Source organism: Capricornis sumatraensis, chromosome 17, assembly GCF_032405125.1.
Source record: "Capricornis sumatraensis isolate serow.1 chromosome 17, serow.2, whole genome shotgun sequence".
NCBI lineage: Eukaryota > Metazoa > Chordata > Mammalia > Artiodactyla > Bovidae > Capricornis > Capricornis sumatraensis.
In genome coordinates, this window is record NC_091085.1 from 57825393 (window position 1) to 57848296 (window position 22904).

The 22904-nt window shown below is 48.6% G+C and overlaps 1 protein-coding gene across 5 annotated transcripts in view; it reads left to right on the plus strand.

The window, feature by feature from the left end:
• The window catches only part of SCARB1 (scavenger receptor class B member 1), a 93323-nt gene that overhangs the window by 61918 nt on the left and 8501 nt on the right, over nt 1-22904 (plus strand). For 4 of the 5 annotated variants that reach the window (XM_068989556.1, XM_068989555.1, XM_068989557.1 and 1 more), the window contains exons 6-11: nt 367-482; nt 3128-3294; nt 10234-10352; nt 15802-15875; nt 20601-20652; nt 21501-21647. In XM_068989556.1, the coding sequence (XP_068845657.1) occupies nt 367-482; nt 3128-3294; nt 10234-10352; nt 15802-15875; nt 20601-20652; nt 21501-21647 (675 nt within the window). The remainder of the gene's footprint in view (nt 1-366; nt 483-3127; nt 3295-10233; nt 10353-15801; nt 15876-20600; nt 20653-21500; nt 21648-22904) is intronic. The other variant, XM_068989559.1, reaches the window with a different exon arrangement.

Here is a 22904-nt window from a genome sequence, read left to right on the forward strand (position 1 = left end):
ACGACATGCCTGCCCACTTCCTGTCTGAGAGGCGATGATGTCTGTCTCTCGCGCTCACTGTGCTCCTTGGAGGTGTGAGTGACAGGTCTGTTTTACAGATGAAGTTACTGAGTCCCCAGCAAAGTTGTACATTCAGGGATACACAGTCAGGGAATGGGGAGCTGCCATCGACAGTCCCTCTGGCTGGCTGTCTACACAGCCTGATCTTCTTGTACCAGGACGTCTATCCAGGAGGACTGGCTTCTCTCAACTGGGTGGTGACTTCACACGGTGTGTGAAGTCGGAGCTCTAAGTCACCTGGGCAGTGTCCAAGTCTTTATGAGTCCTTGCTTGACTAAGAGGCCACGTTTAAATGCTTCCCCACAGGTCAACTTCTGGCATTCCGATCAGTGCAACATGATTAACGGAACTTCTGGGCAGATGTGGGCACCATTTATGACCCCCGAATCCTCGCTGGAATTCTACAGCCCCGAGGCCTGCCGGTAATCGCCCTGATGTGTGACATTCCGGGCCTCCTTCTGCTTTGTGGATGCTCAGAGCCGAACCAAGTGGCTTGTGGTGTGTGCTGCATGTCCACTCGCCCCTGGCACCAGCTTGAATTCTCTTTGGCTGCTCCATGAAGAGCCAAACTCCAACCGCTGGTGCTTTTGCAAGGCTCAGGGAGGCTGCTGGCGGTTGTTGAGGCTTGGTGGTGGTGATGGACAGGAAATGGGCAAGATGGCAAGGGGCCGTGGAATAAGGCAACGAAGGGCTCCCTGTGCCAGCTGCCCTGTTTCCAGTTGGGTGCTGAGAGGCCCGGATGCCTCTGGCAGCCCCTCTGCTTTCCAGAGTACAGCCTCAGAGGTCAGCCTGGGGCTTAACCATTCCAGTGGCCCCAGCAGAGGGGCGAGAAGAGACAGCGGCTCCTAGAGCCTTTCTCTGGGTGTTTCCCTGTTCTCGGCTCCTCTGTTGAGGCCACTCTGGAAAAATCCTTTGCTTGGGCTTTTACTGATGTGAACTCAGGAGACCCACCTGCCACCCTAGCAGATCTTGACACAGCCCTGTCTGCACGAGGCGCTGGGGTCCTGGCAGGGACAGGATGGCCGGGTCCTTGGTCCCTGGGGGTTGTGTCCTGGCAGGGGACTCAGGCCCATGGACCCGCAGGGGAGGGTCAGAGAGTGGAGGTGTTTTTGTTCTGTGTGTGTTCACTTCCTGAAATTAGAAATTTCGACTTAGAGAAGCGTTCCCAGAAAGTGCAGTTTCCTCTGCATTTGTTGTTGTTTAAAACGTCACTAAGTCGTGTTCGATTCTTTTCTGACCCCATGGACTGTAGCCTGCCAGGCTCCTCTGTCCATGGGATTCTCCAGGCAAGAGTACTGGAGTGGGTTGCCATTTCCTTCTCTAGGAGATCTTCCAGACCCAGAGATTGAACCCTCGTCTCCTGCATTTCCTGCTTGGCAGGCAGATTCTTGGCAGGTGGATTCTTGGCAGGCAGAGCCACGAGGGAAGCTGTTTCTCTGCATTCCCTTCTCCAATTTCCCTGATTGTTTCTTTTGCCCCATCAGCTTTATCCTCCTCACTTCTCTCTCCCTCTCTCTCTGCTTCCCTCCCTCTCTTCTCTGTATATTTTTTCTGGACCCCTTGAGAGTATGTTGGACACCTAAATACTTCAGTGGGTGTTTTCTAAAAACAAGGGCATTTCCTTATGTAACCACATCACGCCACCATAATGAGAAAATTTAGCACTGACTTGATGCTATTGTCTAGGGTGATACTGTCCAATAAAAATATAATACAAGTCCCATCCACAATTTTAAATTTTCTAGTGGCTGCATTAAAGAAAAATCAGTTAAAATCATTTTAATGATGTTTTATTGGACCCAGGAGATCCAAAATGGTATCATGTCACAGTGGGTAAACAAATGTAAAATACTAAAGGTGGACTTGCCTGGAGGTCCAGTGGTTGAGACTGCACACTTCTACTACAGGGGTCACGGGTTCTGTCCCTGGCCAGGGAAGTTCCACATACTGTGCAGTGTGGCAAAATAAAAAAAAAAAGAGAGAAAAATATTGAAGAGCTGTTTTCCATTGCTCGGGGGTATCAAGCCATAGGAATCTGGAGTGTATTCGACACAGCCACATCCCAACTTGGACTGGCCCCATTCCAAGGGCTCTAAGGCCATGTATGCTGAGTGGACCCTGTGGATAGGACAGGTGGGGTGGTTCTGATCCACAGGCCATGTTCACGTTTAGAGGCACCTTTGAGAAATAAGGCAGGGTGAACAGAAAGAGGGTGAATGGGGGTGGGTTATGGTGCCGAAACGGGGCCTGAGTGAAGAACTGAAGTCTGATGTGGAAATAAGAGAGAGGAACGTTCCAGGCACTGGGAGCAGCAGGTACAAAGGCCCTGGGGCAGGAGGGAACATGTTGGAGGAATGGCCAGGAGGCCCATAGGGTGCAGTACACGGTGTTGTTGGGTTATTGTTCAGTCGCTAACGTCGTGTCCGACTCTGCGACCCCATGGACTGCAGCATGCCAGGTTCCTCTGTCCCCCACTATCTCCCAGAGTTTGTTCACATTGATGTCCATTGAATCAATGATGCTGTCTAACCATCTCATCCTCTGCTGCCCGCTTCTCCCTTTGCTTTCAGTCTCTTTCCTAGCATCAGGGTCTTTTCCAGTGAATCAGCTGTTTGCATCAGGTGGCTGAAGTATTGGAGCTTCAGCTTCAGCATCAGTCCTTCCAGTGAATATTCAGGGTGGGTTTCCTTTAGGATTGACTGGTTTGATCTCCTTGCAGTCCAAGGGACTCTCAAGAGTCTTCTCCAGTTAGCAGGGGCTGAATCCTATAGAAGCTTGTGGCCATGGTGATGATGTTGAATTTTATTCTAGATCAGACTGGAAGCGGTTACAGTCTTACGTGGGGTTGTGATATATTTTGTCCTTGTTTTAAAGCTTGTGGAGAATGGATTGGTGTAGGTGGTGGAGGCAGGGAGACGCATAAGGAGGTTGTTGTAATTTGCCAGGGAGAGATGGGGCAAACTGGGACACGGAGGGGTGGCCATGCCTGTGGGGAATGAGCTTACTCAGGCCACCCAGTTCTGGTCACTGCCTTCTGGGATGTCACCTACATCATCTGTCCCTGCAGGTCCATGAAGCTCGTCTACAAGGAGCAGGGGGTGTTTGGAGGCATCCCCACCTTTCGCTTCGTGGCTCCCAACACCTTATTTGCCAACGGGTCCGTCTACCCGCCCAACGAGGGTTTCTGCCCCTGCCGGGAGTCCGGAATCCAAAACGTCAGCACCTGCAGGTTCAGTATGTGTCATCCCTGATGGGAGGGCGGGAGGGTGTGGCCCGGGATGAGGGCTTTATCTGCCTCTTTAATTCCTGGCCTCTGTACCCTCGATAATTCCATTAGTCTAGAGATAATGAGGGCGGCAAGAAGATAACTCGGAAAAAAAAAAAATGCCATGTGTATCTGTTGCTGTCGTAATAAATTCCCACAAACTTGGTGGCCTGGAATAGCACAGGTTTATGATCTTAAGCACTCCAGTGGTTCAGAAGTCTGACACAGGCCTCCCCATGCTAAGGGCCAGGTGTCAGCAGGCTGCATTCCTGTCTGGAGGTGGAAGGGGTGGCTCTGTTTCCTCACCTTTTCCAGCTTCTAGTTTTTGTTGTTCAGTCACGCAGTCGTGTCCGACTCTTTGCAACCTCGTGGACTGCAGCACCCCAGGCTCCCCTGTCCTTCACTGTCTCCCGGAGTTTTCTCCAATTCATGTCCATTGAGTCGGTGATGGTATCTAACCGTCTTATCCTCTGCCACCCCCTTCTCCTCCTGCCCTCAATCTTTCCTAGCATCAGGGTGTTTTCCAGTGAGTCAGCTCTTCACATCAGGTGGCCAAAGTATTGGAGCTTCAGCATCAGTCCTTCCAGTGACTATTCAGGACTGATTTCCTTCATTATTGAATAATTTGATCTCCTTGCATTCCAAGGGACTCTCAAAAGTCTTCTCCAGCACCACAGTTTCAAAGCATCAATTCTTTGGCACTCAGCCGCCTTTATGGTCCAACTCTCATGTACAGATGGTCCATCCGTACATGACTACTGGAAAAACCATAGCTTTGACTAGATGGACCTTTGTCGGCGAAGTGATGTCTCTGCTTTTTAATACCTTGTCTAGGTTTTTCATAGCTTTCCTTCCAAGGGGCAAGCATCTTTTAATTTCAAGGCTGCAGTCACCATCCGCAGTGACTTGGAGCCCCAGAAAAGAAACTCTGTCACTGCTTCCAGCTTCCAGAGACCCCTAGAATTCCTCGCTCAGGGTTCCCTTCCTTCGTTTTCAAAACCAACAACATCACAGCTCTCTGATCCCACTCCTGTGGTCACATCTCTTTTTCTGATGCTTTTGTGCTTCGCTTTTCTAGTTTTAGGGCCCTGGAGACTATATCTGGCCTACCTGGATAATCTAGGCCACACTCCTATTTTAAGCTGATTAGCAGCCCTCATCCCTCCTGTAGCCTAATTCCCTCTGTAACCTTTGTAATCCACAGGTCCCAGGGGTTAGGAAGCAGACATCTTTGGGAAGGGCATCATTCTGCCTCCCCAGCCATGATAGGTAGCTTAATAATGAGGCGTCGTAGGGAGGACCTTTCCCCTCATCTGGGGAGGAAAGGAAGCTGGCAACGGCCTGAGTTCCATGAAATCTTGTTCAGCGTGGGATTTCCCTGGCTGTCCAGTGTTTAAGGCTCTGTGCTTTCTGCTGCAGTGGGGCTCAGGTTCGATCCTTGATCAGGAAACTAAGATCCAGCGTGCCTGTCGCATGGCATGGCCAAAAAACTACAAAAAATAAATTAATTAATTAAAAAAAAATCTTGTTCCGTGGCATGCAGTTACGGGCTTGGGTGTGGTCCCTGGCGCTGCCACATTGTCCTCCAGCATCGTCAGGGTTTCCTGGTTGTGTGCCAGTCCTCGAGGCACCCCGCCTCACGCGCTTACTGTGGAGACTTGGATGTCAGCGCAATTTGCCTCTCCTGACCCTCATCCAGGTCACTGGCAAGCCCGGCCTTCAAGTTGATTCCTGAGTCCTTCTTCTCTTCCTGCTGCCTCATGGCCAGGGCCCTTCAGTTGGCCTTCCTCTTGCATTGTGGCTACCCTCTGTGCCACCCATTTCTCAGACTTCCCAGTATGTTCCCCTCATGTGGCTATTTAAATTGAAATCAGTGTCTTCCCTGGTGGTCCGGTGGTTAAGGCTTCCACTCCAAGGGTGTGGATTCGATCCCTGGTTGGGGAACTAAGATCTTGCATACAACATGACATGGCCAGGAAAAAAAAAATAAATCAATAAATTGAAATTGGTTTGATTGAAATCAAATTAAAAAGGTGAAGGTGAAGTCGCTCAGTCGTGTCCGACTCTTTGTGACCCCGTGGACTGTAGCCTACCAGGCTCCTCTGTCCATGGGATTCTCCAGGCAAGAATACTGGAGTGGGTTGCCATTTCCTTCTCCAGGGGATCTTCCCGACCCAGGGATCGAACCCAGGTCTCCCACGTTGACGGCAGACGCTTTAACCTCTGAGCCACCAGGGAACCCCAAATTGAAAAAGCAGTGCCTTATTGCACTGGCCATATTTCAGATGTTCCCCACCCACATGTGCTGAGTCGAATGACTGTCCCATGGGATGAACAGTGCAGAAAGAGAACATTTTCATTATCGTAGAAAGTTCTATCGGACGTGGTTCCAGCCAGCCGCCCAGGGGGCCTTTCCGAGACTCTGATTGGCACCCAACCATTTGCTTTAAATGTCTGACCCCTGCGCCATGCATGTAGAGTGAAGTCCTTACGGGGGCCCCAGTGTTGTCAGGATGTGGCCTCTGCCGGTCTCTCTAATGTGACTTCTTCCCGTCCTTTCCCCTTACCTATTCTTTAGCCCCGCTGCCTTTGCCCTCTTTCTAAGATAGATCTAGTTTGGTCCTGCCTCAGGGCTTTTGTATCAGTTGTTCCCCAGGCTGCTGTAGATCTCTATGGGTCTTTCCCTCACCCGCTCCTGGTCTGTTCCAATGCCACCTCCTCCAGCAGGCCCGCTCTGATTTCCCACTCTAAAGTTGCTCTCCCCACCCCACCTCCCAAATACTCTATGTCTTTTCACCTTTTATTGTCTTCCTGGTGCTCATCACCCCTGGAAATCACTGAAAGTGTGTCCACTGGACTGTAAACACTGTAGGCAGGTCTGTGTCCTCAGCTTCTAGAATTGTTCTCGGTATGTAGTGGGGACTCATGCAGTGGGTAAACATATGGATGTGTGGGTGTATCCTACTTAGGAAACTGAGGCTCAAGGCTGGGGTGTGACTGAGCTCACAAGGCTGGTAGGACAAGAAGCCATTCCTCATCTTTCTAGGTCTTGTCTTTTGGGGCCTGTTTGATTAGAGCCACGTTGTCAGCTGGCGATGGGGATTCGGGAGGGGTTGTTTGCAGGAGGGTTGGGAGGCGGGACTGTCAGCAGGTTGGATGGTTTCCCCAAGTTCAGGCAGAATGAGGTACTTCATGGGCAACATGTTTGAAGCTGGGACCTGGAAGTGCCCATCTCTGGCATGGCCTTTCCTGGCCCTCCTGCCCTTTTCCTCTGTTTGCTTCTTTCTTCACTGGTGTCTGTGGGAATTTCTGCTTGTAGGTGAGCTGACAGTGCAGAGACCTGGTAGGCTGTGTGCTACACAGTTGCCATAGCAAGTGGCAGACGCTATACCAGCCTGATTAGGCCGAAAAGGGCACTTCTTGGTTTATCTTTGTATTAGGCATGGCTCCAGAGCTCGGCTGTGGTCCGAAGCTGCCTTTTGCCATGGGCCAGCTCGATTTTCCTCTGGATTGGTTTCATTGCCAGGGAGGCTTTCGGCTCCAGGGTCCAGGCTCACCTCCTCCCAGTGGAAAGGGGGCCACTGGGTCCTCTGTATTCCAGCAAAAGTCCCAGAGTTTGCTGTGATTGGGCTGGCTTATATCACATGACCGGCTGTGAACCAATCAGCAGCCAAGGGTGGGCTATGTGGATTGGGCAGGCTGTATCACATGCTCAGCCCCTGGTTCCAGTGAGTGGAGCCAGCACCCACATGGCAAGAGGCTGAAAGTAGGGGAGGGGCTTAATTGAAGCGTAGGTTCCAGGAGGTGGTGCCTACTGGGCAGGCAGAAACAACATATCCGTCCACTGCCAAGGGCTAGGCTTGAAAATTACACTGCTTCATCTTAGCACATGTGCCAAAAAGAACTTCAGAAGTGCAAGGGAATTATGTATGCATTGTGTAAATGCAATTTTTTCTTTTACATTGAAATAGACATATATACAAGAAAGGTACCCAGCTGACACATGCACTTTGAAAGTCCGCAGAGGGATGGAGGAGGAGAGCAGGAGTGATCCTCTCAGTCGCTGGCCTCACTTCCAGCACCGTGGCTTTGCCTGCCTTTGGTTTTTATGTAAATGGCGTCATAAAGCATCTATTTCTTTTTCTCTATTTCTGGCTTCTTTCACCCATTTTCGAATCGGTGAAGGCCGTCCCCATTGTTGTGAGTGTTCTTTTCATTGCTGTGTAGTATTTCAGTGGGACCGCACTTCCATTTCCGTACCTCTTTTACTGTTCATGGGCACCCAATAAGGTTCTGCTCATTGACCATTACTCCAGTATTGCTAGAAACGTTCTCATACATGTCTTTGGGTGCACTTGTGTGCGTATTTCTGAAGATAAGAAATACCCACTCATTTCCCTTTCTGGGTCTTGAGGAGCTCTTGGACTCAGAGAACTGTCTCTCCTCCAACCTCCGTGCTGTGTAAGGTCCTGAGACTTGCTCACTGGAGCCCCTTAATTGTAATCCATGGTGATCCTGGGCAATTAGCTCTGGTTAGATGTGTCATAAAGCTGTAAATTAATTACCACTTATTACCTGGGCGTTGTCTCTCTCAATCTGTTTGGAAATAAAATAGAAAAAACACGTACATGCATACATGCTATTAAAAAACCAAGCAAGCTGAAGCAAGAGCAGGTGATGGCAAATTGGTCTAGCCCTTCTCAGTCTCCCCCCAGCCTTGCAGGCATGATGGAGCTTGTTTGAGGTTCATCATCTTCTAGGGCCTGGCTTAGTGACTGCTTCCCTTACCGGGGGGGAGGGGTTCCTCGTGTGTTTGCTCTGTTGATTTCCTCTTACAGTAGAGATGGGAGAATGGGAAACAAGGTTTTTCAAATTGTGAAACCTTGTCCTTGGTGGTTCCCAAGACCCCAAATGTTCAAGGAGGCAACTTTAAATAAAATTGACTTACATGGTACGAGGGGGTCTTCTGGGGTGGCTCAACTGGTAAAGAACCCACCTGCCAATGCAGGAGATGCAAGAGGGGAGGGTTCGGTCCTTGGCTCGGGAAGATCCCCTGGAGAAGGAAATGGCAACCTGCTCCAGTATTCTTGCCTGGAAAATCTCATGGACAGAGGAGCCTGGTGGGCTACAGTCCATGGGATCACAAAGAGTCGGGCACAACTGAGTGTGTGCATGCGTGCAGATAGGGTGAGATAGGACTTCTGTTTTCCATTCTTTTTGTCCTTCTGATTATCTCCAGGAGAAAGTGTTGGTGCTAAGAGGGCTTGAGTGCCTTTCTAACACTTATCTGTCCTTTTTGACAGAGAAAGAGCAAGTTTTAGGGTGCCAGCCTCTTTTTTTCGTGTAGGTAACAGTCTCTGGATAGAATCTACAGCATTCATTTGTTCACATTGTATTTATTCCTGTATCTATTTTCTAATTCCGGCAAGTGTGTACCAGTTATGCTTCAGATAGCAAGCATCTTTAAAATATAGCTGTTGAAATAAAGCAATAGCAGCTGCTTCAAAGAAGCACATTATGTAACAGTGCAAGGGGTATCCAGATATGGCAACACATCAGAGAAATACTGGGAATAATAAGTTAATGTTGAGAAACTTGAAGGGAATGGATGGAAAAGGACGCTGGGAAAAATGAAGTCAGACAGCAGTGAAATCCCAGCTTTTATTTTAAACCGGTGCTTGGCTTTGCTAAGAAAAGCAGAAAGAATCTAGACATTTGAGGTTGCCAGGCACACATAAACAGGAATGTGGGTCACCTGGCTGGCAGTTGATGGGCTGTTACTTTTAGGGGAGGAGACCTTGTGAGTTTTGTTCTTTCTTTTTTTCGCATCACAGTGAAGTTCCTGTAATATCCAGTTAACCATTTTAAAGTTTACGATTCGGTGACATTTAGGACATTCAAAATGTCACGCAGCCTCCACCGCAGTCTAGTTTCAGAGCGTTCTCATCAACCCCAGAGGAGCCCCTGTACCCCTTAGAGCTCACTCCCCGTCTTTCCTCTCCCCGGCCCCTGTCACTGCCAGTCTGTGCTCTGTCTCTGTGATTTGCCCATTCTTGACCTTTGCCAGGTTCTGAGAGAGGCTTATTCTTTTCCTCCTTGACTCATTGTCCATCAGGCTTGTTGTTTGTTGTCCTGAGCACATGAGGATGCCCTGGTGTTTGCCTCGCTTGGTTGGTTGATGGAGAGGTTCAGCTTCGGGTATCTGGGTGTGAATTCCTCACTCGGAGGGACCCGAGTCAGTGTCTGTTTTCACACGCTGGCGTTCATCCCACAGACCAGCTGTTGGGAGAGAAGGAACGAAGCAGGTGTGTCTTCTCCCCTCCCGTGGACGTTAGGGAGACCTGAGGTGTGCACACCCGAACAACTCTGATCATTGCATTGCCTGCAGAAGACAGTCCGGGTTGCTTGGCTTGGCAATCCAGAGGCCCTTCCTCTCACCCAAGTTCAAGTCTTTGTATCCTCAGTTTCCATCATTCCCTCCAGGCACTGTCTGCTCCATACGCACTGTGCATTTTCTCACCTCCTTGCATTCGCCTCTGCCATCCCTTCACCGGGAATGCCATCCCCTGACCTCCTCTGCCGGCATCTTTGAGCCAGCGTCTTCTCCTTGCTTTGATTTCTCCCCCTTTACCATTCTTATGGCACTGAGCTTGTCCCTTGCTGGGTGGGTTCCAGTTCCTGGTGCCTCCTGGGTGCTTGGTAAGTAATTACACGCTGAATGAGTTCTGTCTAGTTATTGCTGTTTGCATCTTGTCATCATCACGAGGTGGGTGCACTGCGGGCAGTGGCTGTGTTTTCATCGCCTGTGCCTCCCTTCACCCAGCTCAGGGCATGACGTGAGCAGGTCTCTGGATGTGCAAACGTGCTGCCTTTGTCTGACACCCCCTCTCTGCCCCTTTGCTTTCCAGATGCACCCTTGTTTCTCTCCCATCCTCACTTCTACAATGCTGACCCAGTCCTGGCAGAGGCAGTGTCTGGCCTCCATCCTAACCCAAAAGAACATTCCTTGTTCCTGGACATCCACCCGGTGAGCCCCTGCCTGTCAGCCTGTGGGTGGGGGTGGGGGGAATTTCTGTTTGGGGCACACTCAACTTTCTCCTCTCCCTGCCAGGTACCAGGCTGTTCCAGGGTGGGGGGGATGGGAAGCCTGGGTTTCTTTGGCATTGATAGCTTCTAGGCTATCAAGTCATCAAAGTTTGCCCTGACTCCATAGTGCAAGGACTTTATTATCTCTTTATAAGGGAATTGTCTCTATAAAAAGATCATAACACAGTAAATTAATTAGGAATTATCAACCTGTAAATTAGCCAGAGGCAGCCCTCTGGCTGTGCCAACATACCATAAAGATCTTTAGGTACCGACAAGAACCTGGAACGTCTTGCAGATAAACTGGGTTCTGGGGAATTTGTCCTATGTAATGTTTTGTCTACAAACAGGGACCAGGAGGATATCAGACCTACACGTGTGACCCTCCCTTGGGCATGTCTTTACCCTATTGCTTCTTCTCTTAGGGCCTCCATTCACTGCAGATTTGTCCCTTTGGACTTGGTGGCTTTATTGTTAATTAAAAAAATTCTTTGGTCTCTGTTTCTGGAGTGGACATTCATGGTCTCCCCCCCATAGGCCTTTTTGGAAGCTCTTCTTCTTGATGCTTCTTCATGCTGTTTTCCTTGGTACTACTCAGGTTTTCTTAGCCACTGACTCAACCCACAGCCCCTAGCACTCCACCTTCTAGCTCTTTCTCTTCTTTTTTCACTAAAAATCCAGACTGGGAATTCCCTGGCTGTCCAGTGGTTAGGACTCCATGCCTTCGCTGCTGAGGGCATGTCTTCAATCCCTGTTTGGGGAATGAAGATCCTGAAAATTATGTGGCTTGGCCAAATTAATAAAATAAAATAAAACTGGGTTAGTGAAGTCAGCCATGACTGCACACACTTCACATTCATATTTCTAGAATGCTCATTATGCTCCGGACATAATCCTATTCATCCACATGCACCAACTCATTTAATTTTAACAATAATCAGGGAGGTGGGCATTGCCATTCCCATTTTACAGATGGGTAAACTGCAGCCCAAAGAGGTGGTGCTCCAGCTAGTAAATGGGGTTCTTGGCTCCATCAGGGAGAGAGCTGTTCTGTCTTGTTAATTGCTTGAATTCTAGCGGTTAGCACAGAAGTACTTGTATCTCAGTAAACATGGGTTTGATTTACTGAGATCCTAGTGGTTGAGAGTAAGTAAGGGATAAGGCTGACTTCAAACATAGGTCTTCTTTTTTAATTAAAATTTTTTTTATTTCAAAACATTTTTTCTTTAAACCTGAGTATCCTTTGTGTATGTCTGTTTTTAAAAAAATTAGTATACTTTGGGTTTTTTTGTTTGTTTGTTTGACCATACCACGTGGGGTCTTAGTTCCCTTGACCAGGGATCAAACCCTTGCCCCCTTCAGTGGAGGTATGGAGTCTTAACCACTGAATCTCCAGGGAAGTCCCTACTTTGTTTTTGTTTTGTTTTTTAGATTAGTTTTAGGCTTACAGATAAACTGAGCAGAAAATACAGAGTTCCTAGACCTCATTTTCCTTTGGCACGAAGTTTATTACAGTTGATGAATGAATGTTATTATTAACTAAAGTCAGTAGCTTACATTACACTTCACTCTGTGTTGTTCAGGTTTATGGGTTTTGACAAATGCATGATGACCTGTATCCACCATTCAGCCTCCTAAGAATGGTTTCACTGCCTTCAGAATCCTGTGTGTTCTGTCCATTTATCCCCTGACTACCTTATACATTCACCGCCATCAAACTCTTGGCAGCAGCTGATCTTTTGTATCTCTATAGTTCTGCCTTTTCCAGAATGTCATATAGTTGGAACCCTCAAGTATGTAGCCTTTTAAAGAAATTGAAGTATAATTAATAGACCATTTTATTCAAGTGACAATATGTACTTGTGCTCAGCTGCTTCAGTCGTGTCTGACTCTGTGCGGCCCCATGGACTGCAGCCTGCCAGGCTCCTCTGTCCATGTGATTTCCCAGGCAAGAACACTGGAGTGGGTTCCCATTTCCTCCTCCAGGGGATCTTCCTGACCTGGGGATCAAACCTGGGTCTTCTGCATTGGCAGGTAGATTCTTTACCACTGAGTCTCCTGGGAAGCCCCAGTGTATAATTCAGGGATTCACAAGTTTTAAACCTTGTACTACACTTACAGTTACTTAATTTAAAATATTGACTATACAAACAGGTCTTTTAATGCCCACTACCATCTGTCCTGTATTAACATACAGTTGATGAAGTGAGTATGAATGAATTAAGTTGATCATAATTAATATGATTCTATTACATGTTCTAGATTAAATTCAGTCTTTATTGTTAGACATGTTAAGGCTTTTCCATATTGTCCTAAACTTTTAACCAGTTTTTAAAAGGTTTTTATTAGGGTCTTCCCTGGTGGTCCTTTGGTTAAGGCTCTGCATTCCCAATGCAGGTTTGATCCCTGGTCACGGAACTAAGATCCCACGTGCCATGCGGTATGGCAGAAAGAAAAAACAAAGGCTTTTATGAGAAAGCTAACAAATGGTTTTCTACTTTCTTTTTTAGTTCATTCATTTCACTGCTTCTCTCTCTCTATTCCTTTCTTTCTCTCTGCTGACTTTTCTCTGTTCTCACTGGTGACTTTCATTTTAACGTGTAGACTTCCTTTTTCTCCCCCCTCATTAAGAAAGAAAGTTAAGTCTGGGAGGCTGCAGAGATGCAAAGAGTTGTTTTGCAGCAGTGCATCAGCAGATGCAGAAGTAGGCTTCTCCTAGTTCTCACTGCAGGCCGGAGGCAGACAGGGAGAGGAAGTGGCCTTGGATTTGTTGTTGATTTGGGGAGGATGAACATGGGGGTGGATCTGCTGATTTCTGATTTCATTAGCTTTGAAAACAATGCCTCCTGGGAGCGACTTATCTGTTGCCTGCTTTTCTGCTTCTGAAACCGGGGGAGGGAAACCCCTGACAGATGTGGGTTCATGGGGCAAGTATCTGTTCTGTGGGGTTGGGATGGGGGGGAGAGGCAGGGCTTTGCTCAAGAAGAGGTGGCCAGACAGCAGCTGGAGGAACAACTAGGGAGGGAAGAAGACATATTTCCTGGGGAAGGAAGTGGCCCGAGTAGAGACCCTAGCATGTAGAGTCTGGAGAGCAGGATGTGTCGGGGTCTACAGGATCACCCTCAAATTGGAGGATTTGCTAGAAGGATTCCCAGGACCCAGCAGGTACTCACACTCACTTCTGTGATTTGTCACAGTGAAGGACAGAAAGCACAGTCAGTAAAGGGGGAAGGCATGTGGGGTGAAGCCTGTAGGAACCAGACACAGGCTTCCAGAGCCTTCTCCTGGGAGATCACACAGGGCACACTTCGCTTCCCGTGTGAGCTGTCCTCAACCAGGGACGCCCAGTCAGGATTCAGCGCCCAGGATGTTTACTGCGGGCACCCTCTGCCTGGCACGGACTCCAGACTCCAGGAAGGAAAGCAGGTGTCAGCATAAACTAAACTGTTTCACAAACCCTCTAGGCCCAGGGAGCCTCTCTTATCTGTCAGGGAGAGGTGGGAGCCCCCTGAAATCCAGGATCCCAGAGGCCAGACAGGGCCCACCATGCCAGGAGGGCAGCCTCAGGCCCACTGGATGAACGCTTTTTCACACACGGGGGATCTCACTCACATCCTGCCAGGTTCTCAAGTTCAAACTCTCCCCGGTCATGGCAGCATGGCCTTTGGCCAGTTCCTCTGTGCCCTGGGGCCCCAGAAGACCTCAGGATGCCGGGCTATGCTGGAAGATAATGCCTGTTTCCGCTGGTGTCCGTGATAACGACACAGCGTTTATGGCTCTGAGTGTGGCTGTCTTGCATCCCTGACTTTGCCCTTGCAGAAACCCTACGAGGTGGGCAGAGTTGTCTCCACCTTTCAGATGAGAAAGAGTCTCAGCTGAGAAGCAGCAGTCTGTCCTCAAACCTAGGTTCCTTTCCATTCTCATTTCCTTTCTTTAAAAAACTTTATTTGGCTGCGTTGGGTCTTAGGTGCACAGTGTGGGATCCTTCATGGTACACAGATTCTCTAGTTGTTGCACAGGCTCAGTAGCTGTGGCACGAGGGTTCAGTTGCCCTGAGGCATGTAGGATCTTAGTTCCCCCTCGAGGGATCAAAGCCGTGTCACCTGCATTGCAAGGGAGATTCTTTTTTTTTTTTGCAAGGCAGATTCTTAACCACTGGACCACCAGGAAAGTCCCTCCAGTCTCATTTCCTGACACCATTCTGGAACCACCTTCCTGTTTTTTGGTCCTAGATGTCTGTCACTTCTCCCATTATTGACTTACTACTGAAAAAACAAGATCTCATTAAAAAAAAGAATCCTGTGCAAAGGAAGCTTTCAAATTGGAAATTAAAAATTTCTCCAGGACTTCCCTGACAGTCCAGTGGTTAAGACTCTGCGCTTCTAATACAGGGGGCACAGGTTTGATCCCTGGTCAGAGAACTAAGACCCACAGGCTGCATGGGGCAGCCAAAAAAAATTCTCTCCAAATGGAGAGTTCACTGGCAGTCCAGTGATTAGGGCTCCGCCCTTTTGCTGAGGTGACCTGGGGTTCGATCTGTGGTCAGGGAGCTAAGATTCTGCAAGCTGTGCAGTGGAGCCAAAAAAAAAGGAAAAAAAATTTCTCTAAGAAGGTTAACATAAAATTAAACACAAAGAAAACATATCACTAAACTCTCTGTGAAATATCATTGCCTGCCCTTGGCATGAGCTCTGTTGAAATGGAGAGTCCATGAAACTGTATTTCAGAGGCACTGGGAAGCAGGCAAGTTTCCCCGGTGGCTCAGTGATAAAGAATCCTCCTGTCAATGCAGGAGAAGCGGGTTTGATCCCTGGGTTGGGAAGATTCCCCCGGAGAAGGAAATGGCAACCCACTCCAGTATTCTTGCCTGGAAAATCCCACGGACAGAGGACCCTGGTGGGCTGTAGTCCACGGGGTCACAGAGAGTCGGACACGACTGAGGGAGTGAACAATAGGGACCAGGCATGCTTCCTGAGTCAGACTTGCTCTTTTAGATGCTGGCAGGAGGGAATGGAGAGGGGTGGGTGATTGGAGAAGATAGAGACTTTATCAACATGCAAATATATTTTATTTTATTTGGAGGCTGGAGGGAGGGGCAATGGCTGAGAAATATCCTTCTGTACTCAGGAATGCTTTGTATGAGTGGAAAGATGGAAAGGATTATTTTTTCCCATCCAGAGAGAGTCTGGTTCTCTGGAGGGGATCCCTCAACATTGTGGACATAAGAGACATTTGGGGAATATGTTTTTACCCATCAGGGGTTAGAGTGGGTAGAGGAGACCCCAGCAGATGGGCACTTCACCTTCTTGAATGGGACCAGGGAGAGGGGATTGGACGGGATTCCCGGGGGTCCAGGAAGGGCTAGCCCCTCACTGTGCTTGTTGCCGCAGGTCACTGGAATCCCCATGAACTGCTCTGTGAAACTGCAGCTGAGCCTCTTCCTTAAGTCTGTGAAAGGCATCGGGTGAGTGGGGTCTGGGAGCCGGGGCTGCCTTGTGGTTGAGAGATCGGGGACTCAGGGAGACTCTGGCCTTTTTCTGGGGAACTCAAAGTCTGGGGAGGGATGTGGGATTTGGTCCCTGCCCCTTGAACTCCTGAGGGGAATCTTAGCTCTGAGCTGAGTCCAGACCACATCCTTACACCCCTGACCTTTTCTCTGTTGACGTTTGCCAGAAAGTTCTGTCCAAGCTGTTTCTCCCTTGACAGAGTAGCAAAAATTAAATCATGCCCAAACCAAGTGTTTGAAAATGGAAACTTGGCCAATAGCATTCTCTAGTGAGGCCATTCACCTGGGGGGAGGAAGGGTTTTTTTAAATTATTTTTTTAATTGGCGTGTAGTTGCCTTACAGTGTTGTTTTGTTTCTGCTGTACAGCCAAGTGAATCAGCTGTATGTGTGCATTCATCCCCTCTTCCTTGGGTTTCCTTCCCGTTCAGGTCACCGTGGAGCACTGAGTAGAGTTCCCTGCACTGTAAAGCAGGTTCTCACTAGTTATCTAGTTCACACATAGTATCCATAGTATGCATGTCAGTCCCAGTCTCCCAGCCCATCCCAGCTACCTTCCCGCCTTGGAATCCATGCTTTTGTTCTCTAACGTCTGTGTCTCTCTTTCTGCTTTTCAGATAGGTTCATCTGTACCATCTTTTTAGATTCCATATATATGTGTTAATGTACAACATTTGTGTTTCTCTTTCTGACTTATTTCATTCTGTGTGACTGTCTCTAGGCCCATCCATGTCTCTGTAAACGGCATAACTTTGTTCCTTTTTATGACCAAGTAATGTTCCACTATATACATATATTCCATATATATATATATTCCATATATGTATATACACACACACACACCACACATCTTCTTTATCCATTCTTCTGTTCATGAGCATTTGGGTTGCCTCTGTGTCTTGGCTGCAGTGAGCCCTGGGGTGCGTGTATCTTTTTGAATTATGGTTTTCTCTGGGTACATGCCCAAGAGCGGGCTTGCCGGGTCATACGGTGGACAGGGGAAATTTTTTAAGTGCAGGTTTTCTTTTTCTGTGTTTTTGTTTTTCCAGTAGCAGCTTCATCAGGATTTAATTCACACAGTACAAAACTCACCCTTTAAGAATGTACAGTATAGTAGGATATTCACAGAGTTGGGCAACATCGCCACAGTCAATTTTGAAACATTTCCATCAACCTGCAAAAGAAACCCCGCACTGTTAGCCGTCACTCCCCGTTTCCCTTAGGCTTAGGCAGCCCTTAATTCACTTCCCATTTCTGTGGATTTGCCCACTTTGGCCATCTTGTGTGAACCAAGTTGTATCACATGTGACTGGCTTCTTTCACTTAACCTGGTGTTCTCAGGGTTGATCCATGTTGTAGCAGGTGTCAGCACTTCAGTCCATTTTATTGCTGAATAATATGCCATTGCCTGGCAAGACCATGTTTTTATTCATCAACTGGTGGACATTTGGGCTGTTTCTACCTTTTGGCCGTTATGAATAATGCTGCTCTGAATCTTTAAAAAAGTTTCCATCTTTTGTTTTCGGCTGTGCTACGTCTTTGTTACTGTGCTCAGGCTTTCTCTAGCTGCAGCGGGCAGGGGCTACGCTCTAGTTGCGCAGCAGGGACTTCTCGTTGCGGTGGCTTCTCTTGTTGTGGAGGACAGGCTCTCGACGCACAGGCTCCGTAGTTGGGGGGTACCGGCTTAGTTGCCCCTTGGCACGTGAAGTCTTCCTGGACCAGGGATGGAACCTGGGTCCCCAGCATTGGCAGGCAGATTCTTAACCGCTGGACCACCAGGGAAGTCCTGCTCTGAATATTTATGCCTGAGCATGTGGATGTCTGTTTTCATTTCTCTTGGGTAGATATCTTACAGCAGAATTGCTGGGTCCTCTGGCAGCTCTATGTTTAACCGTTTGAGGAGCTGTCAGACTGTTTTCCAGGGCGGCTGCACTATTTCCCACTCCCCCACCAGCAGTGTGGGAGGGCGCCAGCATCTTCACATCCTCGCCAACTCCTGCTATAACATCACTATAAAATAGAGCTGGTGGCTCACATGGGAATGAGTCTTGCCTACAATGCCGGAGACCCGGGTTCGATCCCTGGGTTGGGAAGATCTCCTGGAGTAGGAAATGGCAACTCACTCCAGTATTCTGGCCTGGAGAATCCCATGATCAGAGAGCCTGGCAGGCTACAGTCCATGGGATGGCAAAGAGTTGGACACAACTGAGCAACTTTCACTCACTCATTCAGGATAGAGCCGGGTGAGGGAGCATGCTGACTGGTTGTTTTGTCAAGGTCTGTACTTAGTGTGTTTGAAATAGTTCCATTTAAAAAAAAAAATCCTTCAGAAAGATTCCTGGGCTGCAGGAATGTGAGCATCTGTTTGGCTTTGTGAGATGTCTCTCAGCTGGAAAAAATAACACTTTGTCTGAGTGCACTGGGGATCATTTGTATAGCTCATCTGCACTCCTCTGCTGGCCTTTTTTTTTTTTGATTCAGTTTCTTAGTTTTTAATTTTTTGGCTTTGCTAGGTCTTCGTTGCTGTCTCGTTGCGGTGCACAGGCTTCTCACTGCAGTCGCTTAGCTTGTTGTAGAGATCAGGCAGGCTCAGTAGTTGTGGTGCTGGCTTAGTTGCTCGACAGCACGTGGAATGTTCCCGACCAGGGATTGAACCTGTGTCCCCTGCTTTGGCTGGTGGATTCTTAACCACTGGACCGCCAGGGAAGTCCAAGCTTTCCACCTTTACCTTTTGAGTCTGCTCAGAGAGTTTGTTCCTGAAGTGTTTGTGGCTGGTGAAACAGCCCTTAGGCGTCTGCTGCTCAGGCTGGAGTTCCGGAGGGCCCCCCATCACTCGATGCCTGGTCTGCTAACTTCATGCTCAGGGCGGGCAGGTGACTAGGATAGAGGAGCCGGACGGGCTGGGTGGGGACCGGCCAAGGGCCAGTCTCTGTCGAGCACCAGGGGCCTCAGGCTCAGTGTGGCCACGTCTGATGCATTTGCAAATGCAGGTTTCAGAATCTGGATTTTAACATATGCTTTCTCAGTTTCACCTGTTGGGAATTCATTCTGATTCTTGACAAATGTTGCCCAAGCCAGCCGTCTCTCTGGGTGGCTGGATTCTGCCTGTTGGTGGCCACACACTGCTACTTTGATCTCTCTGGGACTCTGTGTCCCCAGCTGTTCAGAGCTGCTGTGGGCTGGGGTGGTGGTCTCAAAGATGGTGTTTATCAACATCCCTGAGGGCTGTTGAGGAACCAGTGTGGGAAAAGTCTAGAAAGCCATCTAGCTGTGACTTCTCTGAGGAACTTCTGTGCTGTTCGGTCACAAGATAGAGGCACGAGGGTTGCATGGTCTGTGCATTTAATTGACATCAGTTCTTACAAACTCAGATTAAAGAGGCCAAAGTGAAGGGGGACCCCTTCCTTGTATTTCTAGAATGTTTTCCATGTCTGTCTCCTCTGTAGGTGATACTGTGTAAATTCATTTCACTGCCCAGCACTCTACTTAATAAGTGATCTCTGAGAATTGTGATTGAGGATTTGGGCCTTTTGTGCCTATCCCCCAAGTGAGTTCCATCTCCCCTCCAGCTGTGCCTTCTTTAAGCAGACTCAGGAATGTGAAGTTACGGAATATTTGTTTGTTCTATCGTTTCCTGGCATTTAACAGAGCTGCATGCTCAGTCGCTAGGTCATGTCTGACTCTTTAGGACACTGGACTGTAATCCTCCAGGTTCCTCTGCCCATGCAGTTTTCCAGGCAAGAGTACTGGAATGTATTGCCATTTCCTCTTCCAGGGGATCTTCTCAACCCAAGGGTTAAACCTGTGTCTCCTAAGTCTCCTGTACTGGCAGGCAGATTCTTTATCATGGAACCACCCACCTGGAAAGCCATTTAACAACTAGACAACAGTAATAAACACTGAACACTTTCTATATGCTGGGTATTTTTCATGTATCCACATTCAGTCCTCACTAGAGCCCTGTGAAGAATTCATTGTAATCCCCATTTTTCAGAGGAAGCACAGAGAGGGTAAGGAGCATGCCCGAGGTCACACAGTTTGTTGGTAACTGACCGTGTCGGGGGTTCCCAGGACCCCTCTCAGGTTCGATGATTCACTGTGAAGACTCAGCTGTGATTTATTATATAGAAAATATTCAAAACATAACCAGCAAAGGGGACAGGCTCACAGGGTGAAGTCTTGGGGAACCAGACAGAGGCTTCTAGAGCCCTCTCTTAGGGGATTCACACAGGACATGCTTCCTCCTCCCAGTGATGAGTTGTGATATGTGTGAAGTGTCCCCTACCAGGGATGCCCAGTAGAAACTCTTCCCAGGGGATGTTTACTGGGGGCTGGTCACATCAGCGCTTTCTGCCTGGTTCCAGACTCCCTGAAGGAAAGCAGGAGGTCAGCATAAACTGCGTTGTTTGTTAGCTGGGTACATTGCCATCCTGAATAAAACTGGCATTCTATTTCAAAGAGGAAGAAATGGACATCAGCTAGGTCCCTGGCAGCACCCACCACATAGAAGACATGAAGTTTTCATTTAAAAAGATATTGTCGGATTGTCAGGTTGCTTCCTGTCAGGAGATACCCATTCCTCAAGACCACGCCGATCTAGTCGCTGTAGAATCACAGGTCCAGAGCTGTCTGACCTGAGGCACCCCGACAAAACTTCTCACGTGCTTGATCTCCCTTATTTCCAGACAAACTGGGAACATCCAGCCAGTGGTCCTGCCGCTAATGTGGTTCGAAGAGGTAAGGCTGCCTCCCTCTCCCTGGGTATCAGGTACCTGTGGTCATGGTGTCTGATGCCTCAGTGAGGAGCTGATGTGGGCATTTGAGGCAAGAGGCTGTGTGTGGTGGGGAGGCGGGGCTGGGTAGCTGGACTCTGTGATGCAGAACAGTCTATTAGAAATTTCGCCCTCTCCAAGCACCTCATGTCAATTATGCCACTGGACTGAAAGGCTCACCTGAGATGAGGTAGATGAAGCTGCCTGAAATTATAAAGTCCCTGGTCAGAGTATAAAATAATATTGCTAATGCATGTGACCACTTCTCCAAAGATGAAGGGAAGTTTGTTTTCAGTGTGTCAGCTTTTTATTGAACTTCCTTTTCTCCCAGGTTTTCAAGATTCCTTCTGGCTTAGTTCATTTTAATTCATGGTGAGCTAACAGCCGGAACAGACAGCCTCCAAATGTCAAATTTGCTTCCTGCTCACATCACAGTCTGGTGGAGCGGGGAGGTGGAGCGGGGAGGTGGGACATCTGGGCTTCTTCCATCGTTTGGTCCTGACCTTTTGGAGATCCTCAGAATCCATTTCTGTTCAGTAAATTGGCAAAGAGATGGAGAGAATCACATGGGAGCCAGGTGTGGAAATTGTAACATCCTTGTGCCCACATCCCATTGGCCAGAAGAAGTCACGTGGACCTGTCTAGCTGCAAGGGAGTCTGGGAAATGTAGTCCTGATGTGTGGCCCTGGAGGACATAGAGGCTGGCCTAATGCTTTGGCCAGTGGACTTGGGATGGGGAAGGGGTGGAGTGGCATCTGCACCCTCGGCTCATAGTATGTGGCCCTAGTCCATCTGTTTGTCCTTCTTCCCCAGAGTGGGGCAATGGAGGGTGAGACCCTTGAGACGTTCTATACCCAGCTGGTGTTGATGCCCAAAGTGCTGAACTATGCCCAGTATGTGCTCCTTGCCCTGGGCTGCATCCTACTGCTCATCCCCATCATCTACCAAATCCGGAGCCAAGTAAGTAGTGGTCAGAGCATGGCCTGGGCTGAGTGGTCCCTTGCTTGCCTGCTTGGGGGAAGGAGGGGCTCAAATCAGATCCCCCAACTGTCCCTTCCTGCTGTGCGCATGGACACAGCCTGCACCCTCAGCCTGCACCCACTTCGAGGAACAGTCCTAGGTCTCTACTTGGGCTGGGGAGCCATCCATCACTGCATCCTTGCCTCTCCTGCATCTTCTGTTACCACTTCTCTGCCTGTCCTGGGAGGCTTGGGGGCCCAACTTTGGAGGGACTGCAGTGGTTTTGGATCATGAGACCTGGGACTCGAATGGTTTGTTCAGCCAGCCAGCAGCTGCTGGCTGCCAGGTTCTGGCAGGTACAATGCATACAACAGTGAACAAGACAGTTCCTGCTGATGAGGGTGTGGGGACCAGCATTCTAGTTGGAAAGACAGGTGGGAGTCGAGTAACTAAACAGAAGAGGTGATTTCACCAATGATAAAGATGATAGAGAATGTGCTGGGCTCAGGGCAGCGCTGTCCAGGACAGATACCATATGAGCCACACGTGTGATTTTAGGTATAAGGGAATTAATTTCAATCATATCTTTTATTTAACCTGGATATATCCAAAAGATTACCATTTCAATCTGCAATCAATATAAAAACATTAAGTACTTTTGCATTATGTTTTTGAGTGAAGTCTTTGGAATCGGTGTGTATTTGACACTTACAGCAGATCTTGACTCGGACTCACCCCATTTCAAAGCCTCCACAGCCACATTTGGCTGCTAGACTGGGCGGCACAGTATCCAGGGAGGTTGGGGACAATGATAGCGATAACGTCAGAAGACGTTTCTCTGAAGAGGTTGAATTTAGGCTTAGATGTGAGTGCTCAGCAGAGTCACGGAAAGACTGCTGCAGGTGGAGGGATGGCCAGTGCAAAGGCCCTGAGGCAGCAATGGCGGGGCCTGTATTACAGGATCCTGCTGCACTAGATTGGCTGCAGGGGAGTGGACATAGGGGCAACAGGGGAGGTGGTATCTCAGAGGCAGAGGCAGGTCATGCCTGGCCCTGTAACTCGGGGTGAGCGGCTTGGAACTGATTCCAAGGGATGACTGGAAGCTTTTAACTCATTATTGACTGGGGAATTTTTACAGAAGCAAATGCCTGTAGCTGGCAATTTTTATTTTGGCCAGCCAAAAATTCATTCTGTTATTTCACTATGTGCAGGTTATTGCATTCAGTAGTCACCCCGACACACCTGTACAGTCTTCTC